The sequence below is a fragment of the Anarhichas minor genome, unplaced genomic scaffold (assembly GCF_050575085.1).
Source record: "Anarhichas minor isolate MPS153535 unplaced genomic scaffold, ASM5057508v1 ptg000136l, whole genome shotgun sequence".
Classification (NCBI taxonomy): Eukaryota; Metazoa; Chordata; class Actinopteri; order Perciformes; family Anarhichadidae; genus Anarhichas; species Anarhichas minor.
In genome coordinates, this window is record NW_027466582.1 from 14,596,028 (window position 1) to 14,614,976 (window position 18,949).

The 18,949-nt window shown below is 41.8% G+C and overlaps 2 protein-coding genes across 2 annotated transcripts; both read right to left on the reverse strand.

Moving 5' to 3' along the window:
• Positions 1 to 39: 39 nt before the first annotated feature.
• On the reverse strand, positions 40 to 10,309 carry LOC142942140 (solute carrier family 22 member 2-like). Its single transcript, XM_076084349.1, has 12 exons — positions 9,956 to 10,309; positions 9,048 to 9,095; positions 8,717 to 8,820; positions 8,335 to 8,489; positions 6,619 to 6,787; positions 6,046 to 6,157; positions 5,834 to 5,934; positions 5,542 to 5,756; positions 5,260 to 5,368; positions 4,495 to 4,607; positions 3,148 to 3,247; positions 40 to 299 (listed from the first exon to the last, which is right to left on the reverse strand). Exons 1-12 carry the CDS (start codon positions 10,307 to 10,309, stop codon positions 212 to 214), a joined length of 1,668 nt encoding a protein of 555 aa, XP_075940464.1. The 3' UTR covers positions 40 to 211.
• Positions 10,310 to 11,550: 1,241 nt separating this feature from the next.
• On the reverse strand, positions 11,551 to 18,816 carry LOC142942222 (solute carrier family 22 member 2-like). The gene is made up of 11 exons (XM_076084461.1): positions 17,084 to 18,816; positions 16,696 to 16,799; positions 16,299 to 16,453; positions 16,020 to 16,188; positions 15,689 to 15,803; positions 14,767 to 14,867; positions 14,399 to 14,613; positions 14,210 to 14,318; positions 13,198 to 13,310; positions 12,856 to 12,955; positions 11,551 to 12,462 (listed from the first exon to the last, which is right to left on the reverse strand). Exons 1-11 carry the CDS (start codon positions 17,483 to 17,485, stop codon positions 12,369 to 12,371), a joined length of 1,677 nt encoding a protein of 558 aa, XP_075940576.1. The 5' UTR covers positions 17,486 to 18,816; the 3' UTR covers positions 11,551 to 12,368.
• Between the last annotated feature and the right edge of the window lie 133 nt (positions 18,817 to 18,949).

Here is an 18,949-nt window from a genome sequence, read left to right on the forward strand (position 1 = left end):
AGTATCTGATATTAACAGGTGTTTTTGTGGTGGAAACATAATAAGCAGATCATGTTCCTGCTTTGTTTTCTGTAAGAGTTGAACAATAAAACTGAATGCAAAAGAAAATTGAGAAGTCATGATTTAAAGAAAATGTTTGTAAAAAAAAAATATATATTTTGTTGTATCACAGTGAATAAGTCCACACACACATCTACGTGCACTCAGTCAGTCATACAGTTGTTGCTTCCTTGTTGTTTGTCAGGTCTGTTTTTAAAGGTTTCTCCATTTGTTGGTTCTCCGCCACATCCTCTTTTTTCCTGGGAACAAAAACACACATATAATTAATAATTACTAGTAAATAGAAAACGTTGCATTAATTCCTACATGTCAAATTTGATTCAGGTGAATCACTCATTAAGATTTTATTATATTCAGATAATTGTTCTTACACTCATTGACATTTTTGCAATTTTACTCTAAAATGAAGCATCAGTTACTTCATTAAATGACACATATAAAAAACAAGTTTGTCAGTGGTGTAAAGTAAATAAAGAAAATGTACTTGCAGTTTTAAAGTACTACAGTATTTGTTCAGCGAATCAGCTAATATCATGTATTGCTATTTATGTCACTACCTAACAGTGGTGTATAAAGTACCCAAAAGCCATACTTGAGTAAAAGTAAAGATACCTTATTGGAAAATGACTCCAGTAAAAGTGAAAGTCACCTATTAGAATACTACTTGAGTAAAAATCTTAAAGTATCTGATATTTACTGTACTTAAGTATCAAAAGTAATTTTCTGATATTAAATGTACTTAAGTATTGAAAGTAAAAGTACAAGTAAATGCTGTTAATAAAAAAGCAAAGGGTCAGAATTTTGAGAATTATGAAGTTTATTCTTTTAAGTGCTGTGGCACGATGACCAAGGACATGGAGCTGTGTTGAAAATAATTGGGTTGGCTGTGATCCATCCAGGAGCAACAATCTTCAACATAATATATTGTACATAAGTATACTTTTGCATCTACCATGAACATGCATCATAATTCTCCGAAAAGCAATATGACACTATGAAGGAGTTGTAACAGTGCGTTTATAAGTATGCTCATTCCGACTAGAGGATGTAGAGGGCAAATGCATAATATTGTGTTCAGCAAAAAATATCCACTTGATGCATCAGGTCAGTGTTTTGAGAAAGGACACCTGCCTTGTAAACTCCTACGGGCCTGATTTGAACACAATAGGCAAAGGTTTTGCTCAAGCTGAATCTGCAATTGGGCGACTGCTACCATCATAACAACTTTAGCTAGCCCCACTTGCTACACACTGGCATGCATCTCCAACTCCGCCGCGGTTCAAATCGTAATGCTGCGCTCTCGCGGCTCCTGTCAATCCTATGGTGCGGTGGCTGGCTAACGTTAAGTTAGCTAACGTTAGCCAACTAGTGCTGCAATGATTATAGCTAAGATGACTCAAATCAACAAAATCTCACAACTGTCAACATTTCCTCAGCTCACTAACTCGCTAGCGATCTGTCTACTACACTAATTGTCTCATTTGATTTACGATAGCTAGCGAACGTTAGCCTAACATACACCATGTATACGTAGCTAAATTAGAAGATCAGACACCTGTCTCCCCCGCCAAAGATATACTCCAATCCTGTGGGAAACACTGTTAGATATCTTAACAGGTTTATGCTAATTATGATAACTAAACATTAACATTGTGGCTCATGGGATTCATCTTAATTTACCTCAATGTGTTTCCTGAGGTTGGATGGGGAGTTTTTGAATGCCAATATTTCAGTAGCTTTGGGTAAGCATAAGAGGCACTTCATCTGGTACGAAGAATCTTTCACTCCAACATAAGAAAACATTTATCACAAATATGGCCATGGGCAGGGGCGTCGTTAGGCTGAAGCCCCCCTAAAATGTTCTTCAGCCCCCCCAAATAATTTGGCATTATTGGATTAAAAAAATAAATAAATAAATAAAAATTATTTTGGTGATGTCATTAAATTTAACTATTGTTTCTCACATGGCCAAGTTATTTATAACTCTAACATGCTACATATGTGCGTGCGTTCTGGTTTGTATGTTTTATCCCCCTTTAAATTACAATCCAACAGCCTATCATCACACTTAACGATGTAAAGTTGACACTGTCAGGTCCATTCTCCGTGCGGTCCCTTTAAGAATTAGGATTTGGGAGTGACGCGGATATGAAAGCTAGTTTATCCGTCTTTCCTTTACAAGCAGGAAATTATTTCTCTCTTTATTTGAGAAAAGTTCATATTTGTGTTGTCAAATTTCACTATGACCCTGAAATTCAGTCTCTTGAGTCATCATATACTGAATGCAAGCAAAACTACAGAGCAAAATCACACTCTTTCTGATTGAACCAATCTATGAACTGTCTGAAACAATGGATATCCACGGCCCCAAATAGGCCCCAAAAAAAATTACCTACGCGCGCAAAAATGCCACTCCCCTTAGGGCTAAGCCCCCCCTTTATTTGAATCCTAGAAACGCCCCTGGCCACGGGTGTTGGATCGTCACCACCGTAGTTTGTTGCGGGAGTAGCAGGTGCTTCCATTTCTGCTTCCATCATGAAATCAGTCATCGTAGAGTGGAATTCTACTCATGTAGTCACTCGCTGGCTAGCATCCTGGGCATCACTGGGAATCAAAACACCACGGCTTTGAGAGCACTTGTTTGCAATTGCGCATTAACGTGATTAACCAATGATTTAACTTGTAAGCTAGGACCACTGATTCACCAAACCTGCTTGCTTGCAGTCTCTGTTCCACCACAGTCCCCGACGTTGGTCTCATGATTCATTTTTTTCTAAAGATAGATTTGATTTTGTGGCGAGTAACGACGGTTTCAGGGGAAATGTATCAGAGTATCAGTTTTCTTTGCAAAATGTAGTGAAGTAAAAGTAAAAGTCAACAGAAATATAAATAGTAAAGTAAAGTACAGATATCCAAAAAAACGACTTAAGTACAGTAACGAAGTATTTCTACTTTGTTACTATACACCACTGCTACCTAACAATACATTTGTTGGTCCAATAACATCACACACAATAATCTAACACTCTCGATGTGTTGTGTTGAGTGATGAAACGTTTTGGGAGTGTTGGGTGTGAGATTTCTCACCTGTTAGGAAACTCAACATCATCAATGGTCTCAGGGAGAGGAACTCCTCTGGTTTCAGGCAGGAGCAACACCAAACCTCCAGCTATCAACGCGACCACCCCTGTATAAATGAAAACCTTTAGGCTGGTTTGCACCAACAAGGATTCAATTCTAAACCTGATTGAATCATGGTTTAACTGCAAATCATGTTGCAGCAAACTTTAAAACTAGCTTAAATTTGCTATCATCGAAACTTTGAATTCTAATTTAAAATGTTATTCAGGCAGCAACTCTAAACTTACACTTCAGGAGGTTTATCTTTAAAATGGCTGCCTTTCTGAGATGGGTTGAGCAAAATAATCAAGTATCACAAAGATATTTAAGGGACAGACTTAAGCTAATTGAGTTCATGGTTTTTTTGTTATCTTCTATCTTTTGGCCATATTGCTTCAATAATTCAGCCGACAAGTTTTTCTCAAAGGATGAGAAAAGGATGAGCATCACAGGATAATAAGATTAAAATCCATCAGTTGCAATCAACTAATAGATTAAGTCTGTTACCAGAAAAATAGATCTAGTGAATGTAATGGTCAATTTGAAATTAATCATTTTGTGTAGGGGCATTCCAATAAGCAATAACATCTCAATATTGTCCTCCACAATTTACACAGTCAGAGTCGGCATTAGCCTGATGACGGGATTCCTTGGGCCACCAGTGCACAGCAGTGTTAAAATGTTCAAGGCCACAATAAATTACTAGTAATTAATAATGTCAGAAACCCTATAACTGTAGGGCACAAAGGAGGCTCCAAATAAATTGTTTATTTCGCGTTTTCTTTTTTCATGGCAACGTTACGATCTGCAAGATGAAAGAGAAAAGAGAAATAATATATCTATTTGGAGCCTAACAGTGTACAGGCCTGTGTCTTGCACCCGAGTATCTTTGCATGGATGTGCACACATTTGATGCCTTTTCAGAAACCTTTTAACAATCATCTGGATGCAAGATGTGGTTACATGAGGAAATTCAAAGAATTTGTGTGCCGTTGGAGCCCCCTGACAACACTAAAAGAATGAACTAAATGGAGATTCAAATGTATGCTTAACACAATTTATGAAGACAACATCACCTACTAAATCGATTCACAAGGCAATAATTGTAAAGTCCATAAGGTTAATCCAACTCCAAAAACTCTGTCTACCCCTTACACCTTTGATCCTGGAGCCACTGATCACTTGACCAGCGTTAGCTTTATGAGACTATATGGCAACTAAATAAAAGCATGGGTGACAAAGATAGAGTACACCAACATCTAATTAATATATGTATACCCCTCCACTCACGTTTGTGGCGGTGTCACAACCTACCGAAGATGATGAGCGGCAGCTCCAGCCAGATGACCGCCAGTCTGTAGAGCAGGAAGGGAGCTACGATGCCTCCGACGTCACACAGACTGGAACAAACTGACACGCCCAGGTTCCTGTATTTTGTTAATCCAATTAACCAACATGAAGCAATTACACTGTAAATTCTAGCAACCCGTTCTCACTCACAACTCGCCAAATACCGCCGCTTGGTCGGTGTCCCTCGGAGTCCGATAGCGACGCACCCTTTAGCTACTGTATTTGACACTCCGGGCTTTCAACTAACTCCACTGTAAACCCACATGCGTCATTACTAGACTCTCAGAGCAACTGAGATAGTGTAAAAAGTGAGAAAGTCTGTGTAGGGAGGGTGGGATGTGGAGTCAGACAGGTCAAACAAACACAGGACTTTCACCCAGGAGACCCCTGTTTGTGTCCCATGTGACACCAAGTCCATGTTTACTTATTTTACCAAAATTTTGTATTATGTAACTTCCGTTCTTTAGTCACGCCAGTTATGTAACAAGCTGACTTATTTTACGTAACAAACATACTTATTTTAACCCCAACCACAATCTTTTCCTCAGCCTAACCAAGTAGTTTTGTAGTAAACCTTAAACTTAAGCCTACTTTGGAAGTTTATTTTGAAAGAAGCGAAAACTTGATATGCCATTCCAAATCTGACACTAGAGGACGAGTTGGGAGTGAGAACGTGTTGATACCAGAGCTGCTGTGTCGTGAATGTGGAGTGTGTCAGTCTGTCCTCACCTGACGTATGTCGGGTAGAGCTCGGTGTTAACAAACACCACCATCTCAAAGGCCATGGTGATCCCCAGCCGACCGATGCAGGCCACCACCGTCTTAAACCAGAACATGTCTGAGGCACGGAGACAAAAGAGCATTTACAGGATCATGTGCATATTTAGAAAGTTGAAACTCAACCTTTTTATTTTTTTAGATAGAACATCTGTGCTGACTTTTATTAGATTTATGATGCAGGTCTTTGGCATTATCTTGTGGTTCTTTCCACTGACAAAGAGTAATTCTCACTGTCAGGGATTAAGGCGGTGATAAAGCAGGCGGCTCCTGCTACGATGTTGGCGGAGGCGAAGGGAATGCGCCTGCCAATGCGTTCGATGGTGAAGAGGATGAGGAAGGCAGCAGGGAACTCCACCAGGCCAGAGATGAGGAAGTCGATGTAGACGTTTCCTCCTGCTATCCCCACACGCATGATGAGGCCTTGATAAACCACAGCGGTGGTGAACCTGAAAGAGAAACCAGAAGATTCAACGTCGGCTACAATTTTTGGCCAAACAAACCTGTGATTTCAGATGAGTCTCACCAGTTGAACATGAGGATGAAAGTGTGTTTTCTCATGTTTGGTGTTCTGACCAGGTCCAACAGAGAGGCAGAGGGCGAGTCACCCTCCTCGTCGGTCAGAGTCTGAAACAAGTAATCGTGATCCAGTTGTGACACTAAATTAGTACATTCGAACTAAGTATTTGTACAAGTATTTGTGTTTCCTTTCTTGAGAATTGAGATGTATCGATTTACCACAGTGTTGTTGAGTTTCCTCTTGTTCTCCTTAGCCATAGCTTTAGTGATCTCCAGAGCTTTGAAAGACTTGTTCTGAGAGATGAGCCACCTCGGAGACTCTGGAATAAACCTGAGACACAAAACATTTGACGGATACAGAAATCTCAGAACCCGTTCAACAACACACCTGCTTGTAATGGACGATCTGAGCGTGGTCTCTTTCTCAGTCTAATGTGTTTCTTCACACCGGGGACACTGTGCGACAGCTCAAAAAATCTCTGACATTGGACGACATGTTCAACATTTAAATCTTTTTTTAGGAGCAGGTGTGGGATAACAAAGAACATCTCTCAAATGATTACCGGCGGCAAATCCAAGGTTGGAGCGCTCGTGATGAACAAATAATGGCAAGGTGATTTGTTCATTGTGATAAATTTGAGGAAAGACACGAGATTTAGTGAGAACCAAAAAAAACTAAAGCATGTGCTCTTACTTTATGGCTTTATTTTGACAAAGTGCAAAAATACAGTCATTAAAGAGCGTGAGGGACAGGACTATATTTGATTCTGGAATGAATGTGAGCTTTCTCACCAGTAGTAGGAGAGGAAGAAGATGTAGGGGACGGAGATGACGAGCTGCAGCGAGCGCCAGTCAGTGATGAAGTAGGCCAGCAGAGGGAGGAGGAGGACGCCGACACTGTAGAACATCTGGTACAAAATGCCCACCGTCCGTCTGTACTCAACTCCAACTATCTCTGTGACTGACAAGAAGACAGGAAACATGTTAAAACTGAACTAATTTCACCGAAACGAAACCTGCATAGAGAAATGAATGATTTACAGATCTCTCTCAAAGACTATTAATAAAATCTAGCCCTATTTTTAGGCCTCAGCTCGAAAATGGCATACCCATACTAAAGAGACTGCAATTCTGTAACTACAAGGTCTATTTTAATAATTGTTGATGCTATAATTCAGATAACACTTGTGAGATTTGTTCAGATGGGTAAATATTGTGTATATGTTGCTGGTTAATATAGTACATGACGATATTACACAGCTCAAATTGAAAATATTCAGGTTCGCCTGGAAAAAAAGCACTTTTATTGATATTATGTTTTTGAAATACTGCAGCGGAGAGCCTAAAAACTCTCCCAAATCATAGCACAGCCTGTCAGTAGACCCACAAAAAACGTTTGGCTGGGATAAAGTGAAGAATAAGAAAGGTTATACAGGCTTTAGTACAGAGAGGTCACGCAAGGTCGTCATTTTGGAACCAGCTGTTGCAGCTCTTACATTGTACTTTTATATACTATATATTTCACTTTTTTTATCACTCATATTATTCAATACATCCAAATACAGCCGTTTGGCATCATTTTGAGAGCCAGGGTCCTCTCAGAGCCTGTTTCTGGCTCTCATCCATGGGATTTTCTCGTCTGAATTCCAGTTGCTGTGTGTGTATGGAGGTCTAGCTCAGCCTATCATCGGTCAATTTCAGTCAATGAGCCCACCTTCGACGCATCAGAGTCTCAGGAAGGCGGTAGTCGAAGCCGGGTGTTGATTGACAGAACTGTCAGCCAGTAAAAATCCAAAAAGCGCCACGCATCCCCGAATGTAAAATTCCATTCGCCAAAAGTCTGACCACCCACCCCCGGGTCCCACAAGTTAGATTGACCCCCCTTCTACAGGAAACAGATGAGAAACAGACAGGATGTACTGAGCAACAATGTTTTTAGCCGTTAACCGGATTATTGTGCCGTTCTTTTCGTGATTCTTCATAAAGGTTGAGGTGCTGGCTATGATTTTTGCCGGTGAAGCAACAATGTGTTGTTCTGGCGTTGTTGGCTCACAGCTTTGTACTGGTTTCACGGAGAGAAATTCCGAAGGTATCTCTGGATTCCGTGTCGAATTCTAATGCTCTGCGATGTATTGATCGGCCGTGTAGCCGTTAGCTTGTTGTTGGAATATCGAAGCGCAGTACATAGAACGCCGATTCGTGGCCAGAAATACGTGATATTGTGGTACATTTTCTAGTTGCTTATATTAGTAGTGTATAGTTGTGTTTGGAGTGTATAAAAAGTGACTTATATGATAGTGTTGCCCATATGTTGTTGTTTAATCCGGTATATAAAATGTATACATGCACAATATTGTGCATTTTTTGGACGATATTTGCTACCCCCCCTAAGCCCGAGAGCCTCCAAATTTGGGGGCGTCGTGTACAAGAGGTTTTAAGAATTCTACCGAATATGACTTGGAGTGTTTGTTAACTTCAGTTTTAGGAAACATAGAAAGTCATCATTACGCAGCACATATGCGGACATCCATCCTCCTTTGGCTCCGAAGCCAAAGATGCATCTCAACACCAGGATGGAGACGTAGTTCGGAGCCAAAGCCAGACCAATCCCTGCGATCGCGTTCAGTGCGTTGGACACCAGGAAACTGATCTTCCTCCCAAACCTGCAAAAAGAAAGAGATGAGGCCAGGATTCCTTTCAAAATAAGAGACGCTTGAATGAACATAATAGGGTTAAAAAAAATAATTAACTAATAGATGTTGCCATGTAAATCTAGACCAACCTGACTGTCAGCTCTCTGCCAAATACAACTGCGTTACTACTGATGGACGTGTAATTGTGGCCAATATGTGAGACTACAGGTGCTTATGAAAATAATTCAATGCCTTACCTGTCAGCAAAGAAACCAAAAGCAAAGCTGCCAATAAGGAAGCCCAAATTGAGAGCGGACTGGTTCATGTCCACCCACCATCCATCTGAACACACCAGGTTAAACTGGGACCAAAAGGAAGACGGTTACATGTCTTTATACAAGATGTCTTTGTGTCTGTACAATTAAATATGAAAGGATTTACTTTGCAATTCACAGGATTGCGAAACTGCAATTTGACCTACATTATGTCTGTGATTTTGTTATTCATTGTGATATGTTTAGTGTTTTTTTTTGGTGATTGTAATAAACACAAATTTGCAACAGAAATGCATTTAATTTCTCCTCTCACCTCTGTGACAAAGGACTGCCTGCGTTCATACTGATACTCCCAGCCATTCTTAAAACATAAAAACAATACATTGCATTTACCACAGATGGTAAAAGGAGGCTTACACATCAGATTTAGAAAGGAAGGAGCCCTTTTAACCCCACCTAATGCTGCTTTGTCGGTGTGACTCTCTCTGCAAATCCTCCTGAGAATCTGCACACCACTGCCGAAGAGTTTTGTACTTGTCACAAAGCAAAGTACTGACTTTTACCACATTAAAGCAACAAGTACATCTTAACATAATTTCAGGGACAAAGGAGGAGACATAACTTTTAAAGAAACGAAAAACCCAGGCCTCTTCAATGTACGGTAAATATGAAGCTGAGACTGGAAACTGTCTCTGTCCTATGATTACAAACTCCCCCTATTAGCACCTGCTAATCTCACGGTTTGTTCAGTCTGTGGAGAAAAACTGCTCACAGCCAATAAATAGTCTGACACACAGCCCTGTGTATATAGGCACATTTTTGTCTTTGTACATAGTTAACCTGGTGTGGTCAAACAGCCTGCGGGTTAATTTAAAAAAACAACAGCCTGCGGGTCAACTGCCTTTTTTTTACCTTTGGACAAAGCCAGGCTAGATGTTTCCAGACATGAGAGGGATTTTGATCTTAACTCTCAACCAGAAAGCAAATTTGTTTTTTTCCAAAATGTCAAACTATTCCCCTAACCGCTTCCAATGAATCCCTTAAATTAAATCAGGGAGCTGTGATCATGCTCACCATTTTAACTAATAGGCTACTCATTTTAATATATTTAGTTTGAGATGTCATCTCCAAACCATCCACTAAATCACATGCAAGCTTTCTATGATTGCTGCTGCAGAACCAAATACCTCTACAGATTTAGATCAATCTCAGAGGTCTCACCTTGCACCCGGTAACTGGGACCTCACTGAGGTCCAGTTCCTGTGTATCGCAGGCGAGCGCTGTGGCGTTCCAGTCCACCTCGTACTGCTCACAGCTGCTCTGCTGCAGCACCCCGGAGCTGTTGACCAGAGGCACCGTCAGCCTGCGACTCTCCGCCAGGCTCCAGCCGCACGCCTGCCTCCTCTCCACCACCGCGGGGTCCCGACAACAGTGATCCGGGGTGAAACCCTGGAAGACGGTGCCGACGTACACACCTGCGAAAGGCAATGACACCAGACAGAGCAGGGCGAAGATGCGCCGCTGACAGCGTCCGAAGGTGCCGGCCTCCTCCAGCAGGTCATCAAAGGTCGTCATTGCTGCAGCAATGCAAGTTCTCGGTGTTAAAGATATCAAAAAAACCAATGAAGTCTTTACAGTTCAGCACACACTGGATGAGTGGGAAACTAACCAAAAGTCTGCTAAAGATTTGACAGACTTCAAACTCCTCCTACGCTCGATCTGGGGCAGAAGTCCAAAGAGGTCTGTTGAGAATGCAGTGGACCCGAAAACATGTCTAATGGAGCCATACTGAGAACAACAGGACTTGCACAATCATTGGATGAACTTCAACTGGACCAGAGCCAAAACAAACTCTCTTAGTCAGATTCAATTGTGCTACCAGAGTTCCTCAACTTTATGCACAATGCCTGTGTTATAGATTACAAGCTGTGTTCCTACTACATACTCAATCTGTATGCGCTGCATACTGCTTACTACATTCTAGACAGCATGGAGCCCTAAATAAGATTTACTTTGGGGGCCCTCCTTATAGTGATGAGAAGACCGGTTTTGCTACTGCAATTGTAAATGTCTATTTAGTATATATTTCTACTTAGTATACTGTGTAAATGCCTACACGCTTGTACTTTTGCTCTGAGCTCAGTACATCTTCACCCTTTGTGTTTAACATAGGTGCTCAAATGTATCTTGCTGTTGGGTAATGGAAATATTATATTCTTATAAGTATTTTATATTCTTATAAGTAAACTGTTTTATAACTTGTTTTGAAACAAGCTATCATGATCTTGCATCATGGAAACATGTGTGATCCGTGCAGCAGCTGCCTGCACATTTCAAGATGTTCCAGTACACAGACCCCCACCCTTGATCACTCTATATATGTAACTTCATCTTTGTAGCGCACACTTCTACAGACTCTGTGAAACTGTGCCTCTTCTTGCAAGAATAAGTACTTTTAAAAGACAAGTTCTGTTTAACGACATTCTATATTTCAGTTTAAAAAGACTCAAACAGCGGGTAAAATAATTTTCCACCACACATACGTTCCACTAGCTGTCTTAGCTGTTTCTAGTCGAATAGATAAACAACTGTTACAGGCCACAGTCAGGTAAGCAAGCAAAATAGCTGATCAACGTACCTTTTGCGATTTCAGTCTGAATGAGTGCTATTGCTCTGCTCAGTGGGCCTGCTCAACAGCTGTCACTCCTTTTTTGGCACTTAAGGGCGTCTGCTCATGAAAAGCTCTTGTCCAGTAATAATGGAACTTGAACTCAGACAGACAGGATTTTCAGCAGAATGTTCACAATGGAGTCAAATCAAGTTTGGTTAATCAACTTTATTTACATCAGGGACAATGTACAAAAACACATGAATCTCAAAAGAGAGAAGAGATTAAGTTATTAGCTCATTTCCATTTCCATCTCCAACACACACACACACACACACACACACACACACACACACACACACACACACACACACACACACACACACACACACACACACACACACACACACACACACACACACACACACACACACACACACACACACACACACACACACACACACACACACACACACACACATTAAATGTGCTGTTTCTTACTGACAATTTGTATTTGTTTACATGTGCAATTGTTTAAAAAAAAAACATCTCCTCTGCATTACATGACTGTATCAATCACAATGCTACTGACCGCGCCAAGTCCCACAAAAAGAGCACCTGGCTTAAAAGCACCGTTGACGTCGTGGACAAACCATGAAATTACAACTTGATGTCACTGGGCCCAAAAAAACATTTCCCCGTAGACTTTTTTGTGGTAAATCAACTTCCTAGTATTAACACTTGAATAGCCCTTATTCATTGGCTCCCAAAAGTTGTAAAATGCACAAATAGCTGAATCAAGAGTCATTTTCCTCCCTCTGTTAATGCAAATGAGCCCGAAAACAAGGCTAGACCAAGGGCTGGGAGGCGGGGTTAAAGGGAACACTAGTGCGCTTGCTCTACGGGACCGTGGTTGCAGGAAATTGGCTACCCTGGAAGTCAAAGTTGTTTTGCCTTCATGTGCCACTCGGTAACTTTCATAGGAATGAACAGAGCATAAATAAATACTTTGGTCAAAGGAGCAGATTAAACAGTTGCTGGTTCTTTGTTGGTTGACACGTCGTCGTTGGGCAGCAAGTTGGCCAACTGCTGTTTCTTCAGTCCAGCCTTCTCCTTCACTCTGAACACACACACACACACACACACACACACACACACACACACACACACAATGACATGATGTACAGAGATGCAATGATTAATTGGTCAACAGAAAATTTATTGGCAACTATTTTGGTGATGGATTTATCGCGTCAGTCATTTTTTTTAGCAAAAGTTGAAAAGATTACGTTTTTTCAGTCATTAATAAATAAACATCTTCGCTGGACTGTTGGTCAGACAGAACAAGACATTAGCAGAAGTCACCTTGGGCTGTGGGAAATTCCAACAAGCATTTCTCACTATTTTATGACATTTTACGGCATCGACAAAATGATTAATGAAGAGAATAATCTGGAAGGTTAAAAGATAATGAAAATAATTAAAGAACCTCATTTCAGCAGTGCATACTCACTTTTCTGGGAACTCGATGTCATCGATGGTTTCGGGCAGCGGCACACCTCTGGTCTCAGGAAGCAGCAGCACCAACCCACCGGCCACGAAAGCCAAAGACCCTGAACAACACATTCGCTTTTAGAAAATACCGATATCAGTCGGTCAGACCACAATCTAATTCATTATCCGTTTAAAATGTGCCGCTGACACCGACAGTATCAGAAAGTTTTATAAAAGTGATGAGATACCTGAATGCATTACGTATAAAATACCAGCATTCAGAGAACATCTTCATCTATTGCAGCTGTCTTTGGAAAGATATCTATGAAATGTTCTCGCTCCATAATAATATCAAACCCACCAAAGATGATGAGCGGCAGCTCCAGCCAGATGACCGCCAGCCTGTAGAGCAAGAAGGGAGCTACGATGCCTCCAATGTCACACAGAGTGGAACAAACCGACACGCCGAGATTCCTACGGACAAAAGAACAACCAGCTAATATTTACTTTCCTAAACATGTTGTCCGGTGGCTCTTCTGACACTCAAGAGATGCATTTCTCCTTTTGGTTGTTTTGTCGAACAAGCTAAAAGTCGCTTGCCAAGCAGCCCCATGAGGCTGTAAAGCTTATTACACACAATAAATAAAACTCCTGGATGGTTGAAAAATTAGTATAGTATTGTAGCAGGGGTGTCCTATAGTTTTGTAGTCCAACATGAAAGTTAGCGTCGCACTGGTTCCCTCGACCAAAAGGCAATGGGATTCTTCCATTGGATAGTTACACATTTTGTTCAGCAAATTTGTATGACTTTTGAAGCGTGAATGCAATCACCAGAGGTAAAAAGCAAGAAAAGTAGGCTACAAACAAACTACACCACGGCCACATGACTTCATGTCACCACCACTACGCTAAAGGCGAACTAAAGTTCAGCGTGATGACGTTGAGTCGTCTCATTTACCCGCGTGTTGGCAACCACCTTTTTTTTTTTTTGGACTCTTAAAAGCTTAAAATTCACAAGTGGGGTATTCACTAGCTAAAGCTAAACACTGTTAACTGTTGGCATGAGCAGTAAAAGCCACCATGGCTAAACAGAGAAAACAAAAAGAACAACAAAATTGCATATTTGTCGACATAAATCTGAGCAGTGATTGCTTGAATGTAGCTGCTGGATCGACCAGAGTGGGCTGGTTGTGGTTGTCAAAACGAGGCCTTTTTAGATATTTATTTGGCATTTTAATCCAAAGTAACTCACAATAAGTGTGTTCAACCTTGGCAGAAACAAGAGCTAGATGACATTTTGAAAATTGCACCCCCCCCCCCCCCCCCCCCCCCCGAGCAAACGGCCGAGAGCGTGTACAGTGTGTAGATTTTACCTGACAAACGTCGGGTAGAGCTCGGTGTTAACAAACACCACCATCTCAAAGGCCATGGTGATGCCCAGCCGACCGATGCAGGCCACCACCGTCTTGAACCAGAACATGCCTGTAAGGACAGAGAGGAACGTAAATCTGGTGACACCTGAACATCTTGTTCCTCAGCTCCACCTGTCGCCCGAGACTCACTGTCAGGGATTAAGGCGGTGATAAAGCAGGCGGCTCCGGCTACGATGTTGGCGGAGGCGAAGGGAATGCGCCTGCCGATGCGTTCGATGGTGAAGAGGATGAGGAAGGCAGCAGGGAACTCCACCAGGCCAGAGATGAGGAAGTCGATGTAGACGTTTCCTCCCAGAATGCCCAGCCTCATGATCAAGCCCTGGTAGACCACAGCGCTGGTGAACCTGGAGGAGACAGAGGGGAAGAATCGTACAGAGAGTGGAAGAATTAATTAAAGTTCCTAATCAATGTTATTCTAGACGACCAGTCCGTTTAATTTAGGTTTTAATTTAAGCATTACAAAGACCCATGTTTGAAAAACTAAAACAAATACTTACCAGTTGTAGCTGAGAATGAAAGTGTGTTTTCTCATTTTTGGAGTTCTGATCAGGTCCATGAAGGAGGCAGCGCAGGAGTCTGAGTTATCATCCGTCAGATTCTGCAGGATCAATATTACATTATGAATTATTTATGTTGCTAATATGACTTTTTGTAATATTACATTTTAAACACTTTACAATCTGTAACGCTTAGACTCTACTAGGAAGAACTGTAAAATTGCAGTTGCTTTTGCATTTCACAGATTTCCAGATATTCTAATTATTTTCAGATATTTCACTGACGATTTTCTGATATTTTACAGATTTTTCTTCATATTTCACAGAATTTCTTTTCGATATTTTGCTGATTTTGTCAGATATTTTACTAGTTATTTTAGGATATTATACTATTTTACCGTTTTCCTCTTTCAACTTTTTTAAAATTACATATGAAATGCTCCAGATCTCACATCTGTAAAGCTTCTATTCTGCAATGCATTAAATGCAACTGTGCGTAAAATAGCTGTTAATTTGCAATTGCAGATTTTCAGGTACTTAAAGGTCTAGTTTGTAGGATCTGGCGGCATCTAGAGGTGAGGGTGCAAATTACAACCAACAGCGGCAAGTGCAAAAACATGCATAGATTAGATGAGCAAATAAAAATGGAACCAAAAAAAAATAAAAAATACAACCTGTAAACATAATGAGCACCACATGTGTACATTGAGGCATACAACAAGAAATCGTAAATAAAGTGGGGAGAAAATAAAATTGTAATAAATAGTTAAAATAAGCAGTGTTAAAGCATGGAATACAGTTATTGCATTTATAGCAGCAGAAACATTTAGATTTAGATCTTTCTGTAACTGCTCTAGTGACGTGGACACGGTCTGATCTTGTGTCTTATGATGCGTTTTGTCTTTGCTAAACCAGCAGCTACCTCGATGTTCTTGGACAGGGTCCTCTTGTTCTCTTTGGCCATGGCCTTAGTGATCTCAATAGCTTTGGACTTTTTCTTCTGAGAGAGAAGCCATCTTGGAGATTCTGGGATGAACCTGCAAATACAAACACTTTCATGAAGGAATGACAACTTATTTGATCTTCCAATGGAATCAAGGCGGATTAATCCAATGTGAGTTCGTAAATCACAAAATAAGAATTCTGGCTGTGTTTATTTTCCCTCTTCAAAATATTCTCGAAACATAAAAGGGGGTTCAAGACTTCACTTCCTGTTTCAAGCACAAAATAAAAGCACAGACAGGGTTTCTCACCAGTAGTAGGACAGGAAGAAGATGTAAGGGACAGTGATGACGACCTGCAGCCAGCGCCAGTCGGTGATGAAGTAGGCCAGCAGAGGGAGGAGGAGGATGCCGACACTGAAGAACATCTGGTAAAGGACTCCCACTGTGCGTCTGTGCTGCACCCCCACGATCTCTGTGACTGAGATGGAAGACGGTGTCACATATCGAGTAACGCTACAGATGTGTTTGCAGTTTCTTGAACCTTGTTGAACTGTAAATCCCAGCTGTGAGGTTAAACGTCGCTCTTACTCAGCACGTATCCGACCACCCAGCCCCCTTTCACTCCGAACCCGTAGAGCGTTCTGAAAACCAGCAAAGCCACATAGTTTGGAGCCACGGCCACCAGGATTCCTGCGATACCGTTGAACAGGTTGGACATCAGGAAACTGATTTTCCTGCCAAACCTGAAGGCAGACACACAAACAGGCATCAGTTTAAAAAGATCTAAATCTTGTAGCAGCAATGCTTCAGTGGCACCGTGCAATAGTCAAATAAATGCAGCATCTCCTGTCTCAACTTTTTCTCATTTACTCCATTAAAATGAAACCTGGGAGACAGAGGACGGACACACACGTGTTACAATGTGTTTGACTGACCTGGTCGTCACATCTTTATCAAACCAGATTCAAACCAATCACAGCCTTACCTGTCGGCCAGGTAGCCAGTTGCGATGCTCCCAATCAGGAAGCCCACGTTGAGAGTGGCCTGGTACATGTCCACCAACCATCCGTCAGAGCACACCAGGTCAAACTGGGACAACACACAGACAGACAAGGTCAATCACAACATTTATTTATCTCTTTTTATATTTCCTTTAAACTTTCTTAAATGTGGGTAAACTAAAGATTGTGTGCATGTTTGTGACTTTTTTTTTGTTGTTCTCGTAATTTTCCTCTCGCAAATAAAGCAAATAAGCCTATCGTCTGACTATTCCTGTAAAGTAGCAAAAACTTCACACATTTTTACAGGGATGTCCTTGTTTTTTGATAATAAAGGCCAAAATTGTTTAGATTGTACTTTATTTGCTTACTTACCTCTGTAACGAAGGAGTTCCTGCCCTCATAGTCGTACTCCCAGCCACCTTTGCAGGCACCTGTGGGAGTTTTGCTGAGGTCCAGTTCCTGTGTATCGCAGGCGAGCGCTGTGGCGTTCCAGTCCACCTCGTACTGCTCACAGCTGCTCTGCTGCAGCACCCCGGAGCTGTTGACCAGAGGCACCGTCAGACTGCGACTCTCCGCCAGGCTCCAGCCGCACGCCTGCCTCCTCTCTGCCACCGCGGGGTCCCGACACCAGTGATCCGGGGTGAAACCCTGGAAGACGATGCCGACGTACACACCGGCCCAGGGCATGGACACCATGCACAGCAGGGCGAAGATACGCTTCTGACAGCGGCCGAACTGCCCAGCTTCTTCCAAGATGTCGTCAAAAGAGGTCATGGCTGCAAAGGTGTTTTTGTTTTTTGTCTCCCTCTAAAAAAAAAAACTGACAAAACAACTCTAATTTCAATCACAGTGTCTCAGCATCTACAGTCTTGACAGTGTGAATGCAGAGGCTGCTGCTGCAGAGTGACCACATGTCTGTCCTTTGGATTTTAAAAAGGGACCAGCAGGAGCAAAGGTCCACAGACAGACGTTTTTTTTCTCCAGACGTCAGACCAGTTGTGTAAACAGCCTACCCAGAGATTCATTAACACGGACCTGCTTATGCAGCCCGTCTCTCCATGTCATGCATGTGTGGGCACACAGAAATACTATTAATCAGTCAATTTTTCTTTTTCACATGAAGATGTGACATCTGTCATGTTGTCTTTGCAGCTGGGGAGCCAGCAAAAGGATCATGATCAAGTCACCATGCAAAGGGGGGGGGGGGGGGGGTGGGTGGGACCTGAGGGATGGGTGCCATTAGTACGCCTGTTCTGTAAAGGTCAGAGCCGTCTTTAAGGCTTCAGTCTTTTCTTGAAAAATTTAAAGTCATTCAAACAAATCCAATCAAAGTCTCAAGTTATTTAAGCCAAGTCCAAGTCAAATTTGATGTCATTCAACAAGTCAAAGTCAAGACCATCAAGACAAGTGCATGTCAAATCTCGAGTCCTCGCAGACGTTCCCAGACAAGTCTTGAGTCCTTCGGAACAAGTGCAAGTCTAAAGTTCTTTGGGACGAGTCCAATTCATTCAAACTAGTCCAGATCGAGCCATTAGGTCCAGTCCAAATCACCAAACTCTCAAGTCCTCCCAGATGCATCCTCCAAGACAAGGCACGAGTCCTCAGAGACAAGTCGAAGTCTCAAGTTCATCAAGAGGAGTCCGGGTCAAGTCTGGGTTCCTTCAAACCATGGTTGAAGTTGAGTTTAAAATGATTTGAGACAAATCCATCAGGATGAGTGCAAGTGAAATCTCAAGTCCTCCAGCAGATGTTCCCAGACTTGTCTAAGACAAGTCTACAGTTCTTCTAAACAAGTTCAAGTCTAAGGATCTGATTGGGACAAGTCCAATTCATGTCTGGGCTCATTGGAAACAGATAAAGGCAAGTCTCTAGTCAATCAAACTAGTCCAAAACAAGCCATAGGGACCAGTCCTACGGCTGTTTCAAGTCCTCCAAGACAAGTCACGAGTCCTCCAAGGCAAGTCCAAGTCTCAAGTTCATCGAGAGGAGTAAAGGTCAAGTCTGTGGTCCTTCAGGACAGGTCAAAGTCGAGTCTAAAGTCACTTGAACCAACTCCAAACCAAGTTTGAAATCCAACAGGATGAGTCCAAGTCAATTCTCAAGTCATTTCAGACAAGTAGAAGTTATCTCAAGTAATACGAATCAAGTAAAAGTCTAAAATCCTTCTGAACAAGTACTGGTCTCAAATGATTTGAAGCAGGCGTCACTGCGTCCTATTATCAGTCACAGAGTGTGTGA